The 15,391-nt window shown below is 45.1% G+C and overlaps 2 protein-coding genes across 7 annotated transcripts in view; one reads left to right on the top strand and one right to left on the bottom strand.

Annotated features, from left to right (window-relative positions):
• The window catches only part of LOC115130094 (protein disulfide-isomerase A5-like), an 81,617-nt gene extending 72,842 nt beyond the window's left edge, over positions 1 to 8,775 (bottom strand). For both annotated transcript variants that reach the window (XM_029660867.2, XM_065018620.1), the window contains exon 1: positions 8,669 to 8,775. In XM_029660867.2, coding sequence (XP_029516727.2) covers positions 8,669 to 8,734 — 66 coding nt within the window. In that variant the 5' untranslated portion in view covers positions 8,735 to 8,775. The remainder of the gene's footprint in view (positions 1 to 8,668) is intronic.
• Positions 8,776 to 9,845: 1,070 nt separating this feature from the next.
• Positions 9,846 to 15,391, top strand: part of LOC115130065 (semaphorin-5B-like) — a 326,138-nt gene continuing 320,592 nt past the window's right edge. Inside the window, exon 1 of one of the 5 annotated variants that reach the window (XM_065018604.1) lies at positions 9,846 to 10,027. The gene's annotated coding sequence lies outside the window, so the exon portion shown is untranslated. The remainder of the gene's footprint in view (positions 10,028 to 15,391) is intronic. The other 4 variants (XM_065018613.1, XM_065018596.1, XM_065018602.1 and 1 more) reach the window with 4 other exon arrangements.

The following is a 15,391-nucleotide window of genomic DNA, read 5'->3' as shown; positions in this document are numbered from 1 at the left end:
CCCAATCCCCGATGGAGTACAAAATTAGCTACCAATGTCCTCATTCATCAAATCAAGTGATGAGCGATATACTGTAACGTGATATCAAAACAAGCACCTGTCGGGAAGAGTTTTTTAATTTCCCATGCTGGATACCTCGTATGGGCGTGACGGGAATTCAACAGATTCTCGTCAGTACATTTCAATTAAAACGTAGAATGAAGAAGTGAAGCGTCATCTTGTTTTCTTCTTCCCTGTCTGGATGACTGATGAACTCTAGAGGGGGCATCTATCTCATTTCCTCCTCCTGTCTCTAGGTGTTGGATGTGGGAGGCTGGTGGCCGTGGTATCGGACGGCAGTGTTGAGGAGATGACAAGGTGATGTCCCCTCGGTCGGAGACTCCACGACGGGTGTGTGGAGATGACAGTAAGGGGTAATTATAAAATGGGCTCTCAGGGCCGGCCGAGCGACACCGCTACTATTCTCCACACCACCTCTCCTCTTGTCCGACAACATCTCTCCTCCTCCGCCATCTACCCGTGCCTCTCCACCCCTCCCCACGTGCCTCTCCCCACTCCCCACGAGCCTCGAGGCACTCCCCACGAGCCTCTCCCCAATCCCCTCCCCACGAGCCACCTCCTTCGAGCCGCTCCCCACTCCCCTCGAGCCGCTCCCCACGAGCCGCTCCCCACGAGCCGCTCCCCACTCCCCTCGAGCCTCCCCACGAGCCGCTCCCACTCCCCTCGAGCCTCTCCCCACTCCCCACGAGCCTCCCCACGAGCCTCTCCCCACTCCCTCGAGCCGCTCCCCACTCCCTCGAGCCGCTCCCCACGAGCGCTCCCACGAGCCGCTCCCCGAGCCGCCTCCCCACGAGCCGCCCCCACTCCCCGAGCCTCTCCCCACTCCCCGAGCCTCTCCCCACCCCCTCGAGCCTCCTCCCACTCCCCGAGCCGCCCCCACGAGCTGCTCCCCCTCGAGCCGCTCCCACTCCTCGAGCCTCCCCCACTCCCCTCGAGCCTCTCCCCCCCCCTCGAGCCGCTCCCACTCGCCGCTCCCACTCGCGCTCCCCGAGCCGCTCCTCACTCCCTCGAGCCGCTCCCCACGAGCTGCTCCTCGAGCCGCCTCCCACTCCTCGAGCCTCCCCCACTCCCCTCGAGCCTCCCCCACTCCCCGAGCCTCCCCCCACCCCTCGAGCCGCTCCCCACTCGCCCCTCGAGCCGCTCCCACTCGCGCTCCCTCGAGCCGCTCCCCTCGAGCCGCTCCCCACTCGCCCCCCTCGAGCCGCTCCCCACTCGCGCTCCTCGAGCCGCTCCCCACTCGCCGCTCCCCTCGAGCCGCTCCCCACTCGCCGCTCCCCTCGAGCCTCTCCCCACGAGCCGCTCCCCACGAGCCGCTCCCCTCGAGCCCCCCACGAGCCGCTCCCCACTCCCCTCGAGCCTCTCCCCACTCCCCTCGAGCCTCTCCTCATCCGACACCCCTCCACTACTACTCCTCTGCTTGGCTAGACCATCTGAGAAAGGGAGAGTGGAGAGAGGAGGCACTGAAGCAACCACTGTGCAGAATGAAAGGGGAGCTTTAAAGTACAACTTACTTAAGTGGGATAATATGTATCCACCTACCTCACAATAATATGTAGCCTACCTCACAAAAGAGTTTGACTGTGCTAAATGGGATTTGAAAATGCATCCATTTGTGAGACAATGTGGGAGTATGAACTAACTGTATACTAACCGTGCTTTTACACCTGCATTGTTTGCTGTTTGGGGTTTTAGGCTGGGTTTCTGTACAGCACTTTGAGATATCAGCTGATGTACGAAGGGCTATATAAATAAATTTGATTTGATTTGATTTGATATACAAAATAGTAGTTAAGGCAACAGACAAAAGTAGTATTGAAGTTTGTGCGGGACCGAGTCAGTCCTCGGCTATGAGCGCGGGACCGAGTCAGTCCTCGGCTATGAGCGCGGGACCGAGTCAGTCCTCGGCTATGAGCGCGGGACCGAGTCAGTCCTCGGCTATGAGCGCGGGACCGAGTCAGTCCTCGGCTATGAGCGCGGGACCGAGTCAGTCCTCGGCTATGAGCGCGGGACCGAGTCAGTCCTCGGCTATGAGCGCGGGACCGAGTCAGTCCTCGGCTATGAGCGCGGGACCGAGTCAGTCCTCGGCTATGAGCGCGGGACCGAGTCAGTCCTCAGCTATTTGAGAGCATCTGGAGGCAGCTCTTGTACTGAGGCAGGCCTATTTCACAGCTACATGAACATTGGACCCTTTACAAATGTAAGAAAGGCTGGTGATGATTTCTGCCCCCGACGATCACATTTCTCCAGGCTCATTTACAGAGTGGGTATGCATAATGCATACTGTTGAGAAGATCAACAGAAAGAATCATAAACAGAACACAATCATATTCACAGGATGTGGATAGATAGTATTATGGTGAAATGAAAGCAGTACTATATAGAGTGGAGAATAGAGAGGATGTGAGCATGGGAGAGGGACACGGACATCAGGATGGATGGAGCAACACACAGAATGAGGAGAGGATTTGCAAACCTTTTCTGGACCATTGACATTGTTGTGCTCGCCGCTCACGCATCACATCCCCTGACATTTGACAGGCAGCCAATACTGCAACAAGTCCTATCAATGGCTGGGCTGCCACCTGGCAATCGGTGCATTGGTTGGTTCCCCTACACTACCTATTACTAAAGCTTCCCCTCGTTTGGCTTAGGCCATGACATGAGGGCACTGCTGTGTGTCAATGTGAGCAGCATCCTAATGACAGGACTGTCTGCCTTCACAATACACCGCACTCAGTCATGCGCACACACACACTCCCTAGTGATCAGCAGGAGGACAGGTTTAGACTAGAGACCACACTCCCTAGTGATCAGCAGGAGGACAGGTTTAGACTAGAGACCACACTCCCTAGTGATCAGCAGGACAGGTTTAGACTAGACCACACTCCCTAGTGATCAGCAGGAGGACAGGTTTAGACTAGAGACCACACTCCCTAGTGATCAGCAGGAGGACAGGTTTAGACTAGAGACCACACTCCCTAGTGATCAGCAGGACAGGTTTAGACTAGAGACCACACTCCCTAGTGATCAGCAGGACAGGTTTACACTAGAGACCACATTCCCTAGTGCTGGAGACAGACAGAGACAGGGGAATACACTGCATGCTAGCTCTAGCTCATCTTCATAGCCTCAGGGATGTCTTAGTGAGAAGTCAACGTAATGAGGGTGAAAAACAGGCCCCTTGGCTGTTAGGCTCTTGTTTCATGATGTGGCTGTAACTGTAACACATTGGATTATGTCTTTGTTTAAGCTATTTCTAATAGTTTAAGCATTGATTCCTCAAACCTCAACGATCGTCAGATCTCTCATGGGACAGAATTTGAGGCTGAAGAGGTGGTGATTTGTTTCTGAAGATAGCTCTACTCCCTAACCAACTCAAACTAACCCTCTCGCTATACCAATAAGTCCAATTCATGTCTTCCTGTTTGCATACACACTTTTAGGGATTATAGGATTTTTTATTTAAAATATAAAACATTACACTGTTTTTATATTTTAACTGTAAATGTTTCAGCATTTGTTATCCATCCAGGTACAGGAACCATCAGGTCACCAATACAGACAGGGTCTTTTAGTCAGGCAAACATAATGGGTCAGATTTAGCCCATGAATTCCTCTTAGTCCCAGTCCAGAATTAGAATCTATTGCAAATCCTTTGATTATTGATCAAATTCACTTCATATGCCGTATCACAGCTAGGTGACGTTTCCAATAAGACAGGCAGGCAGCTCTTTCTGTAGTGCCTCCTGCAACTGCATCCTAAATGACATCTTATGTTTAGTGCTCTACTTTGACCAGGGCAGGGCCCATAGGACTCTGGTCTAAAGTAGTGCACTATATACAGAGGAAAACGTACCACACCGGCCGTCCTACAATCTAAGCTAGATGCCCTCAATCTCACACAAATTCTCAAGGAAGCTACCAGGTACAACCCCAAATCTGTAAACATGGGCACCATCATAGATATCATTCTGACCAACTTACCCTCTAAATACACCTCCGCTGTTTTCAACCAGGATCTCAGCGATCACTGCCTCATTGCCTGCGTCCGTTATCGGTCTGCGGTGAAAAGACCACCCCTCATCACTGTCAAAACCCTTCCTGAAACACTTCTGCGAGCAGGCCTTCCTAATCAACCTGGCCCGGGTATCCTGGAAGGATATTGACCTCATCCCGTCAGTAGAGGATGCCTGGTTATTCTTTAGCAAAGTGCTTTCCTCACCATCTTTAATAAGCATGGCCCGGGTATCCTGGAAGGATATTGACCTCATCCCGTCAGTAGAGGATGCCTGGTTATTCTTTAAAAAAGTGCTTTCCTCACCATCTTCAATAAGCATGTCCCTTTTAAAAAATGTACAACTAAGAACAGATATAGCCCTTGGTTCACTCCAGATCTGACTGCCCTCTACCAGCACAAAAACATCCTGTGGCGTACTGTATTAGCTGCGAATAGTCCACGCGATATGCAACTTTTCAGGGAAGTCAGGAACCAATATAGACAGGCAGTTAGGAAAGCAAAGGCTAGCTTTTTCAAACAGAAATTTGCATTCTGCAGCACTGATTCCAAAAAGTTTTGGGACACTAAAGTTCATGGAGAATCAGAGCACCTCCTCCCAGCTGCCCACTGCACTGAGACTAGGAAACAATGTCACCACCGATAAATCTACGATAAAGGAGAATGTCAATAAGCATTTCTCTAAGGCTGGCCATGCTTTCCACCTTGCTACCCTCACCACGGTCAACAGCCCTTCACCCCCCACAGCAACTTGCCCAAGCCCCCCCCGCTTCTCCTTCATCCAAACAGCTGATGTTCTGAAAGAGCTGCAAAATCTGGATCCTACAAATCAGCTGAGCTAGACAATCTGGACCCTCTCTTCCTAAAATTATCCACCGCCATTGTTGCAACCCCCTATTACTAGTCTGTTCAACCTCTCTTTCGTATCGTCTGAGATTCCTAAAGATTGGAAAGCTGCCGAGGTCATCTACCTCTTCAAAGGGGGAGACACTCTAGACCCAAACTGTTACAGACCTATATCCATCCTGCCCTGCCTTTCTAAAGTCTTTGAAAGCCAATTGAACAAACAGATCATCGACCACTTCGAATCCCACCGTATCTTCTCCGCTATGCAATCTGGTTTCCGAGCTGGTCACGGGTGCACCTCAGCCACGCTCAAGGTCCTAACCGCCATCGATAAAATATAGTACTGTGCAGCTGTATTCATTGCCCAGGCCAAGGCTTTCAACTCTGTCAATCACCACATTCTTATCGGCAGAGTCAACAGCCTTGGTTTCGCTAATGGCTGCCTCGCCTGGTTCACTAACAACTTAGATAAGAGTTCAGTGTGTCAAATCGGAGGGGCTGTTGTCCGGACCTCTGGCAGTCTCTATGGGGGTGCCACAGGGACCAATTCTCAGGCCAAGTCTTTTCTCTGTATATATCAATGATGTCGCTCTTGCTGCTGGTGATTCTCTGATCCACCTGTACGCAGACGACACCATTCTGTATACTTCTGGCCCTTTGGACACTGTGTCAACGAACCTCCAGATGAGCTTCAAAGCCATACAACACTCCTTCCGTGGCTTCCAACTGCTCTTAAATGCTAGTAAAACTAAATGCATGCTCTTCAACTGATCGCGACCAGCACCGCCCGCCCGACTAGCATCACTACTCTGGACGATTCTGACTTAGAATATGTTGACAATTACAAATACCTAGGTGTCTGGTTAGACTGTAAACTCTCCTTGCAGACTCACATTAAGCATCTCCAATCCAAAATTATATCTAGAATCGGCTTCCTATTTCGCAACAAAGCCTCCTTCACTCATGCTGCAAAACATACCCTCGTAAAACTGACTATCCTACCGATCCTTGACTTTGGCGATGTGATTTACAAAATAGCCTCCAACACTCTACTCAGCAAATTGGATGCAGTCTATCACAGTGCCATCCGTTTTGTCACCAAAGCCCCATATACTACCCACCACTGCGACCTGTATGCTCTCGTTGGCTGGCCCTTGGTTCATATTCGTCGCCAAACCCACTGGTACCAGGTCATCTATAAGTCTTTGCTTGGTAAAGCTCCCCCTTATCTCAGCTCACTAGTCACCATAGCAGCACCCACCTGTCGTACACGCTCCAGCTGGTATATTTCACTGGTCATCCCAAAAGCCAACTCCACCTTCGGCTGCCAATGACTGGAACAAATGGCAAAAATCACTGAAGTTGGAGACTTCTATCTCCCTCACTAACTTTAAGTGTCAGGTGTCAGAGCAGCTTACCGATTGCTGCAGCTGTACACAGCCCATCTGTAAATAGCCCACCCCATCTACCCACCTCATCCCCATATTTGTTTTTCTGCTCTTTTGCACAACAGTATTTCTACCTGCACATCCTCATCTGCACATATATCACTCCAATGTTTAATTGCTAAATTGTAATTATTTCGCCACTATTGGCCTATTTATTGCCTTACCTCCTTACTTCATTTGCACACACTGTATACATATTTATCTATTGTGTTATTGACTGTACGTTTGTTAATTCCATGTGTAACTCTGTTGTTTTTGTCGCACTGCTTTGCTTTATCTTGGCCAGGTCGCAGTTTTAAATGAGAACTTGTTCTCAACTGACCTACCTGGTTAAATAAAGTTGATATAAAATAAATAAAATAAATTTTGGGACAGAGCCCGAGCATTTGAATATATTAAGAAAGTCCATTATCACACTTTGCACCAACCTTCATCCCCCCAAAAGTGTCAAGTTACATCAGTGTAAAAAATGCCACACACACTAAGCAGCCAGCAGAGAGATCCAGCCAGGCTGGCAGCTCACTCTCCCAGAGCTCGCTTACATTTACATTTACATTTAAGTCATTTAGCAGACGCTCTTATCCAGAGCGACTTACCCTCCATCTGGGGTGACAAATCTGCTTAATAAAAGTCGGCCCGTTTTAGGTTTTAGGGGCCGTACTGAATCAACGCAAATCAGACTGCTGTTCTGTTTGTCAAACTCTCTCCATTTTGCTCTTGATTAATGAGACGAACAGCAGCAATGGAGATCAACGTGTGTGTGGCGGCCCTTTTCAATTAGCAACCACTGATCTCAGAAGATGGATTATGAACACCTCTCTCAAATGACCGATGTCACAAATGTCACTCCCTATTCCCTATGGGTCCTGGTCAAAAATAGTGCACTATATAGGACATGGGGTGCAATTTGGGATGTAGCCAATGAGTTCCGTCCTCTGTAATTGATGGAGATGGAGCCATTGATGTATGAATAACTCTAGGGTGGTTAGTGTTTGTTGTGGCGGCTCACCGCACTAAGGCAACCGACCAACCCACCATGTTGGGGAGGTGAAGAGGACCCTCAATCCAGATTAAAGAAGTTTAAAAATTGCTTTGACACGCAGCTAGGCAAGAAATACAGTGGGAGAGTCTTCAGCATTGACAGAGACAGAGCAGTCAGTCTCCCTTAATCTCCACACACACCCACTGTGATGTCATTTCCCTGCCTGCAATCGCACAACAGTAGGATACAGTAGCACCCACCTTTGTTTGACATGGTAGCCACTAAACCATACAACAGGATGCTGAACAGGAATGGTCCCAGGGCACAAGGCTCGAGATTGGAATGAAGTGGAAATCCAGTCATTATGTGGCCAGTCTATCAAGGACTGAGCGAGGAGTTGGTTAAAAGTGTAGGCTAATGCAATGTAACATTTTTTGTAGCAACCAACTAAGTTACATTTGTAGCAAACTTTACATGTAACAAGCAAAGAATGTATCAATCACTCAATGAAAGTAAAGTATAACAATATATCATCAAATCTTTTAAAATGACTGACCAACATACATACATACCCATGAGAGTCATAATAAACCAAACTGTGTTGAATCACATAGCGAGCTGGAAGTGAATCTAAAGGACATTTTGATCAGAAATGTAAACCACGTCAACCATAGAAAAAAGTAGCAAATTGGTGGTGGTTAACCAATAAAGCAATGGTCAGTGCTATCCGGGATCCTTGGGACGTCCCTACCCCCCATTGAAGTTGACATTTCTAATGGTTAGGTAAGGGTTATGATTAGTGTATATATTTCCCAAGAAATCCGGATAGCACTGAACTAGGCATGCAGATGAATAGAAAACTGAATTGAAATCTTCAGCCATGTAACAGATTGATTGTCTTATATTGTAGATTATGCAGAATAACCGTTCATTATTTTCAAGTCTGTCCAACCAGGTTAATTTTGCGTTCTCAAAGGATTTCAATATACATTCTCGGGAGAGACACTAGATGCCTTGTGCTGGTAGTCAATTCACGAGGACGTTTTTGATCAAATAATATGAAATGTGGGCGAATATCGGTATGTAACTACAGCGAGATATACTATATTCACTTGTTTTTTAGGTTTAGGCTATTTTTGAGTCTCAAGTTCAGCCTCTGATTTAAAATTGCTAAGGCCGTGCTGTCAACTTTGGTTGCCTTCACGAAGACGCGGAAAAGACACGCAGGCGTTTGCAGGTTAAATAAAAAATATTGAAAAAATACATGTAAACATTAGGCTTATCGGTGTCTCTATATATATTTCACAAACAACTTACCAAGAAGACGAATGTGTACATTTTCAGCTCTCTCATCCGACTACCGTAGCGGTTCCAAGAAGCCATGATGCCGTTGCCACGTCTAGATACGCACGCGCAATCGGTTTTCCACGGATTCTTGAACAGCCCGCAAAGCTGCTTAGGAAATGTAGTTTTGGAGGATATAGTTGGCATTACAGGCATTGATTTCAGGCAGGTTGACGTTAACCCTTACCTTGACCATTCTGGAGTTAATGCCTAACCTTTAGATGTCTAAGTTTAATGCCTAAACATAACTTTAACCTTAGATATTCTGAGTTACTGAGCCTAAACTAAATTAAGCACCAGCTGTCAGAGCAGCTCACAGATCACTGCACCTGTACATAGCTCATCTGTAAATAGCCCAACCAATCTACCTCATCCCCATACTGTATTTATTTATTTATCTTTCTCCTTTGCACCTGAGTATCTCAACTTGCACATTCATCTTCTGCACATCCTACCATTCCAGTGTTTAATTGCTATATTGTAATTCATTTGCCACCATAGCCTATTTATTGCCTTACCTCTCTTATCCTACCTCATTTGCACATGCTGTATATAGAATTTTCTATTGTATTATTGATTGTATGTTTGTGGCCAGGTCGCAGTTGCAAATGAGAACTTGTTCTCAACTTGCCTACCTGGTTAAATAAAGGTGAAATAAATAAAAACTTAACCATAGACACTTCAGAATTAGACTTTTGAGAAACATCGTTGAACTTTTTAATTCTGACGTGAGACTGTGAGACCTAGTTGCAGCATGCATCTCTCATCACATTGTGGTACAGTGTCTATTTAAATGCAATGTTGCTAGGGCCTATGTTATTTATTTGCAAATACATGGGAACATCACCCAACCAAAGATCCACATCTGGAAAGCCAGTTTGATGAGGAGGTGTCATGAACTGCTCTCAACCTGTGCCAGTGGCGGGAATGGCCAGTCACACCACTCTGAACTATTCAAACTTCAAATCTGAAATTAACTTCTACATCACATCACCAGATAATAATGAAATAAGTAATGTCAATGAAGTGTATTATAAGGCTATAGAACAGTGGGGTAATACCTCACAAGCCCTTACTCAATACTCCAAGTACTATAAGCGCTTGTTTTTTTTAAATGCAAATTCTCTCTTTTACACCCCTCTCAGTTGGAGTTGCGATGGTCCTTGTAATAGCGTCCAACTCACAGAGAGAACGCAGTAACCAGCACAGGTCGTTATGTGAGCGAGACACATCGAAGAGAGGAGATACCCTTCCAATGAGGTAGCCTGACGAATCAAGTAGAGCCCTCGAGTTTTGCGTGACATTTCGAACAAGTTGGAAAAAACATCAAAGGTAAGAATACAATTGAATTGATCTATTGGACGGTTCAATTGCACCCCTTGGTTGTATTTAAATATTTGCAGATGGCTCTACAGAGCCTACTAGAATTTACAATAGTAATTATATTTAAATGTAACTTTTAAAAGGAAATATATAAATCACTTTCTAATCTTTAGCCTTTTATTTTGGAGTGAGTATCCTGTCCAAAAATTGTAATAGCTATAGATAAGGCATAAAACACACATTTGGTCAATTAATACGGGATATAATAGCCTATATTGAGCACCGTTTTCCCATTTTACATCTAAACAATTTATCATAAGATTCATTTGAAGTTTCAGTTCACAAATGTTTTCACTTAGATATATCAGTATTTCTGGGTGCCTCTTATTTTGTCCATTTTACCATACCTTGAATAGAGGGCTCTGTTGGCGTCGTAGTTTGTTCCATAATATCGCATATTTATTCAGAGCAGTTAGCGGTTCTTTTATACCGCTTCAGCTTTACTTTCTAATCACGTTCCAGCCGAGGATCAGAGGCATTTCTGGGCTGCAGGAACCTACCGCCACATTTCCACTGTTACAAACTTACTTGTGTTGTGCTGTCCGTAATCAGGACCCGTGGGGTGAGGCTAGTTAGACAGATGTAGTTCCCACATAGTAGGCTACTGTCCAGATCAGCTTTTTAGTTGTCTTTTTCTTTATATTCTCGTTTGTCCTGTGATTAGACATGTCTGTTTCTTAAAGAAATTAGAATAGCGGTGTCATAAAATAACATTGAAATGACTCATGCCGCTTGGAGAATAGACCTTGCACTGGTTGTCCCATTTTCTTTAGTATTGCGCAACGGTTATTGTAGGTGCCAGGTTGAATGTGGATGATAATATTCAATATTTATACTGTCATCCCGCTGACACCAGGTTGAATATCAATTTTACAGTTTACAGATTTGGCTATAAAGCTGAGATAATAGTAGTCGTTTTCTCATAGAGAACATTAAATCAAAAGCGACCGCGAATAGCATTCCCTTATTCCCGTATTCCTACATGATGTGAAGTTGATTCATTATTAGGGTGTCGAAATGAAGAACAATAAACGAATACAATCAAAGGCCGAGTTATGAATAGCATTGATTCTGGTGGTAGGTGAAGTCTCTCTCCCCTTTACGCATCTCAGACACTTCTATTCTGTAAGCCATGTTCACCCTGTGGCCACATTGCGTAGAATAACATAGAATTACTTCAGTTATTACAACACAACTCAACAGAGAAACGGTAAATAATCAAGACTAAGTTGAAACACCAACAGATTCCTTTATCAAGTTCAAGACTCATTTCAAAATTGGTATTAAAATGCCGTTTAGAATTGTACATTTTCAGAGAGCGGTAGAGGGCAGTGTTCAGCGACGCTGCACAGCTGCAGAACCTACAGGCAGGTGAGAGAGAAAGAGAGAGAGGCGGAGAATAGACGACATTTAGAATGTGACTAAAATACTTTACCAACTGCATTAGCCTGTAATATTTTATTATACTATTATATTTTCGAATATTTTTTCTAAAGATAAAATATTTCTTGAGCCTGAAATACTTTCGGGAAAAAAAGTTGTTTTGTTGGGCTATATAGAGTGAAAACAACGAGAGGCTATCTGACAGCACCGAAATCAGAGGTTTATCGTTTACTCCCCACCGGTTTGTCTATGCAACCTCTGCCAACACATCTGTTTCTCTAAATGAATTGCAGCTGCGCTGTTGAATGTTGTTCAAGATATATGCATGTCAAATATATTTCAGCCCGTGAGCAGTTAGTTTATCAGTAGTCGGTCAGTACTCAGACATAAAAATACATGGATTGTAATTAGATATACATGTTCAGTAGGCCCATAGCAACCAATTAGTTGCTATATGCCTCCAATCTCATGATGACTGTTTAAATTAGGTTTGTTTTTCCACAATTTAAGCATGGTGTTTACGCACATCCGTGTCTGTAGTCCACTGGTACCGGTCCTGGAATGCGCTTGGTTGTAATCGCGTTTATTATTACGGTATTATTATTGACTTATTACTTACGTGTTTATATTATACCCTTGGATACTCACTTCCCCTGACATTTTTAAAATTGTAGTCTACCTCAAGCACATGCATGTTGAGAATTTGTTTCTATCTTACACAGTCCTCTCGTCAACTTTGTATAGACCGTGTGTCAGTCAGTAACAATACAAAGGGATTTTCCAGCCATTCACAATAGCATTGGGAAACTAATGGGAAGCATACTGCTCTGCTGACAGCTTCTTTGTCAGTCCCACAGTGTTGCACGTGACATAACACTGCCTACTCTAAGATTGCTCACACTGCTTTTTTTCTGATATGATTCTAGATAATCCTTGTTATTCAAACCTGGAGATGTTTGCTGTGTCTTCCACCTGACACTCCTGTAATGAGACCAGGGTGATGTTTCCAGTCTCCAGTTGGCCCTGAGAAAACAAATAGTCTAATTTGATATGAACACCAAATGGCATGCTGTTGCACTTATAGTGCACTATATTTGACCAAATCTGGTCAAAAGTAGTGCACTATGAAGGGAATAGGTTGCCATTTGGGATGGAAGCTTGTTGGGATGGAAACTTGTTCAGCGTATTTACAACACCATGCCCTGAACAAATGTGCTGCCTACTCTATTAATATTCATACAAACCCCTACACGGAAGGACATTAATTCAAGTGCTGTCTTAGGTTCCCGAGTCCGTCCTTTCAAATATAAAAAAGGTTTTCATATTTGATGAACTTATGAGTGCCCTTGACAGTTCTTGGTTGGTGGGGGTACTGAACAAAGATTCTCTTTGAGACTAATACACACCAAAGCCTTGTGGACAGATGACTATAGTGATGGTCTGTGTAACCATGGCGTCCACATATCTATCATTATATAGGGTGGAAGGGCGAAGTCAAAAGGCATCTGATATCAGCATAAATTATTTCTGTTTGTTAATAAGTCTGACGGGTGGAATAATGAGTCGATGGCCCTGATCAAAGTTTTAATAGTGCATATTTGTTAAGGCCTTGCTATATGGATTATTTCTGACGTCGGTGGTCAGCGCATCAATTGAGAGGGAACAACTGTGATAAAAGTTACTGCAGACAGATCGAGGAACTTGATTTGACCAACCGGCCGTCTGTAGATATTAGGCCTACCAGGATAGGAAAAAAGGAGACCGTGGATGCATCCGAAATGGCACCCTATTCCCTATTTAGTTCACTAGTTTTGACCAGAGCCTATGCGTCTAAAATGGCACCCTATTCCCTATATAGTGCGCTACTTTTGACCAGAGCCCAATATCAGACACAGCCCATGCTCAATATAATCCTGACCTCTGGATGGTGGAGAAGAGAGAGTGCGTATGTCAGAGCCAGAGGAGATAACAGAGACTATACAGTGCAGTTTCTGGTCTGGTGTTCTGTACTTGAAGAGAGATAAAGTGCACGCAGGGGTGCTTTAAAAGCGTTCAGAGACTTCCTCTGTTACTCCTATCACCTTTAGCACCATTTCATATGCATGCAACCACTTTATCTACAGCTGCCAGCTAATGTTGATGGGAGAATGTGATACGAAGAAAAATGTTGGGCCCACAATTAAATTACATTGATTGAACTACTTTCATAGGGTCTCTACATAATAATGTTATGCCAGGGTTATTTTTCTCAAATCATTACTGAATAGTCAAACATTGGTATTCCAGAGGCCTCCTGCCACAATACAGACAGATTCATAATAAGATTTGCCCCTGAGTTGTTCTGTCAGCAATGAATCTTGACAATAATAAGCAGAGCTAGATAACACCTCAACTATTGACCTGTCACTTGGCACAGAGAAGTTGTTTACATATTCCACGCTTTTAGACTGGTGGAATTCTGAGTGAAGGACACCAGTGCTTTCAAAGCAACCTGCCAATGCCATGCTTTGACTTAAAGATGCCCTCAGAACTGCTGTACGGCTGTCTGGATGTGACGTACCTCCTTCCCTTTCCAGTCTGTGAAGTTTGGTTTTGCATGTTGATCTTTGTTCAGGGCTGTGGACTGTTGGAGGCAAAGGGAAAGGACAGTGATCTATCCTTTAAAAGTTGGACAGCTCATGTTGTAACTGGGTTGGTGCTCACCAGAAAAGCCAGACTATGTAGCACCCCACATGCCTTTTCAGAGAAAACATCTCTCTGGTGTGTTTGGTGGTATTTGTGTTGGATCCAAAGGTGTGTGCGCGTGCGTGTGCGTTTGTGTGTGTGTGTGTGTGTGTGTGTGTGTATGTGTGAGAGAGAGCGTGCATGAACACAAATGGCAAACAGTAAAGTAAATACATTGGAATAATAGCTGGAGGCACATTGACTTGTGAAGTCCCCTCCTTCACCTTGCTCTCTATCTGGAGACAGCCGTTTGTATGTCACCTGGTGTTGATGATAGGTTCTCTCCCTGTACCCGATACCTTGTGCTCTTACCTCTCTCTGCCTCAAAGCCATCTCTCTTTCTCTCTCTGCCTCTCTCTCTGCCCCCCCCCTCTCTCTCTCTATCTCTCTCTCTCTCTCTCTATCTCTCTCTGCCCCCTCTCTCTCTCTATCTCTCTCTCTTTCTCTCTCTCTCTCGCTCTCTCTCTCTCTCTCTCTCTCTCTCTCTCTCTCTCTCTCTCAGAAAACACCATCTATTTCTCCTGCTGCCAGTTGACAGGAATAATACTGGTGCCGTTGTGGACAGCCGAGCAGAGCCCTAGATCTTTCATGTGATGGGGAAAGCAACATAATGGAAAGGTCCTATTTAGCAGAGTGATAGCTGGGACCTGTTGCCTATTTGATTCATTATTTCACTTGCCATTAAGGAGGTAAAAATAAAGGCTCCCGGGCTCCTGTTCTAGGATATTGTGTTTTTGTCATGTTGCCAGCAAAATACAGGGTACATTTCAGTCAATTACTTTTCTTAGGTTTCATGGGAATAAGGAAGTGAGTGTAGAGTGTTGAGTAGATGAAAAATGATTGTTAACACAAGACAATCTATACTAGAGAGAAAAGGAATAGCCTGCATGGTGTTTCTCTCTGAGTGGGGAGGTTGCTCGCACACAGAGTGAATGGATGTGAATGAATTATTCTATGAAATCTGTCTGAACTCTGACTGGACCCATTCAATCTCTCAGGACCTATGGTGGTCATTGTGTTTAAATACTGTGTGCTTGGCGTGGCCTTCAGAGTGTTTGTCTCTGTGTGTGTCCCAAATGTCACCCTATTCCCTACACAGTGCAGTCATTTTAACCAGGGCAAATAGTGCACTATATAGGGAATATGCTTCCATTTGAGACACATGCTCTGTGTGTAACCTGGTCTCTGTTGTTCGCTGCACCAGCC

This window comes from Oncorhynchus nerka, linkage group LG1 (assembly GCF_034236695.1).
Source record: "Oncorhynchus nerka isolate Pitt River linkage group LG1, Oner_Uvic_2.0, whole genome shotgun sequence".
NCBI lineage: Eukaryota > Metazoa > Chordata > Actinopteri > Salmoniformes > Salmonidae > Oncorhynchus > Oncorhynchus nerka.
The sequence above is the reverse complement of the archived record's forward strand: the minus strand, read 5'-3'. Positions and strand labels throughout refer to the sequence as shown.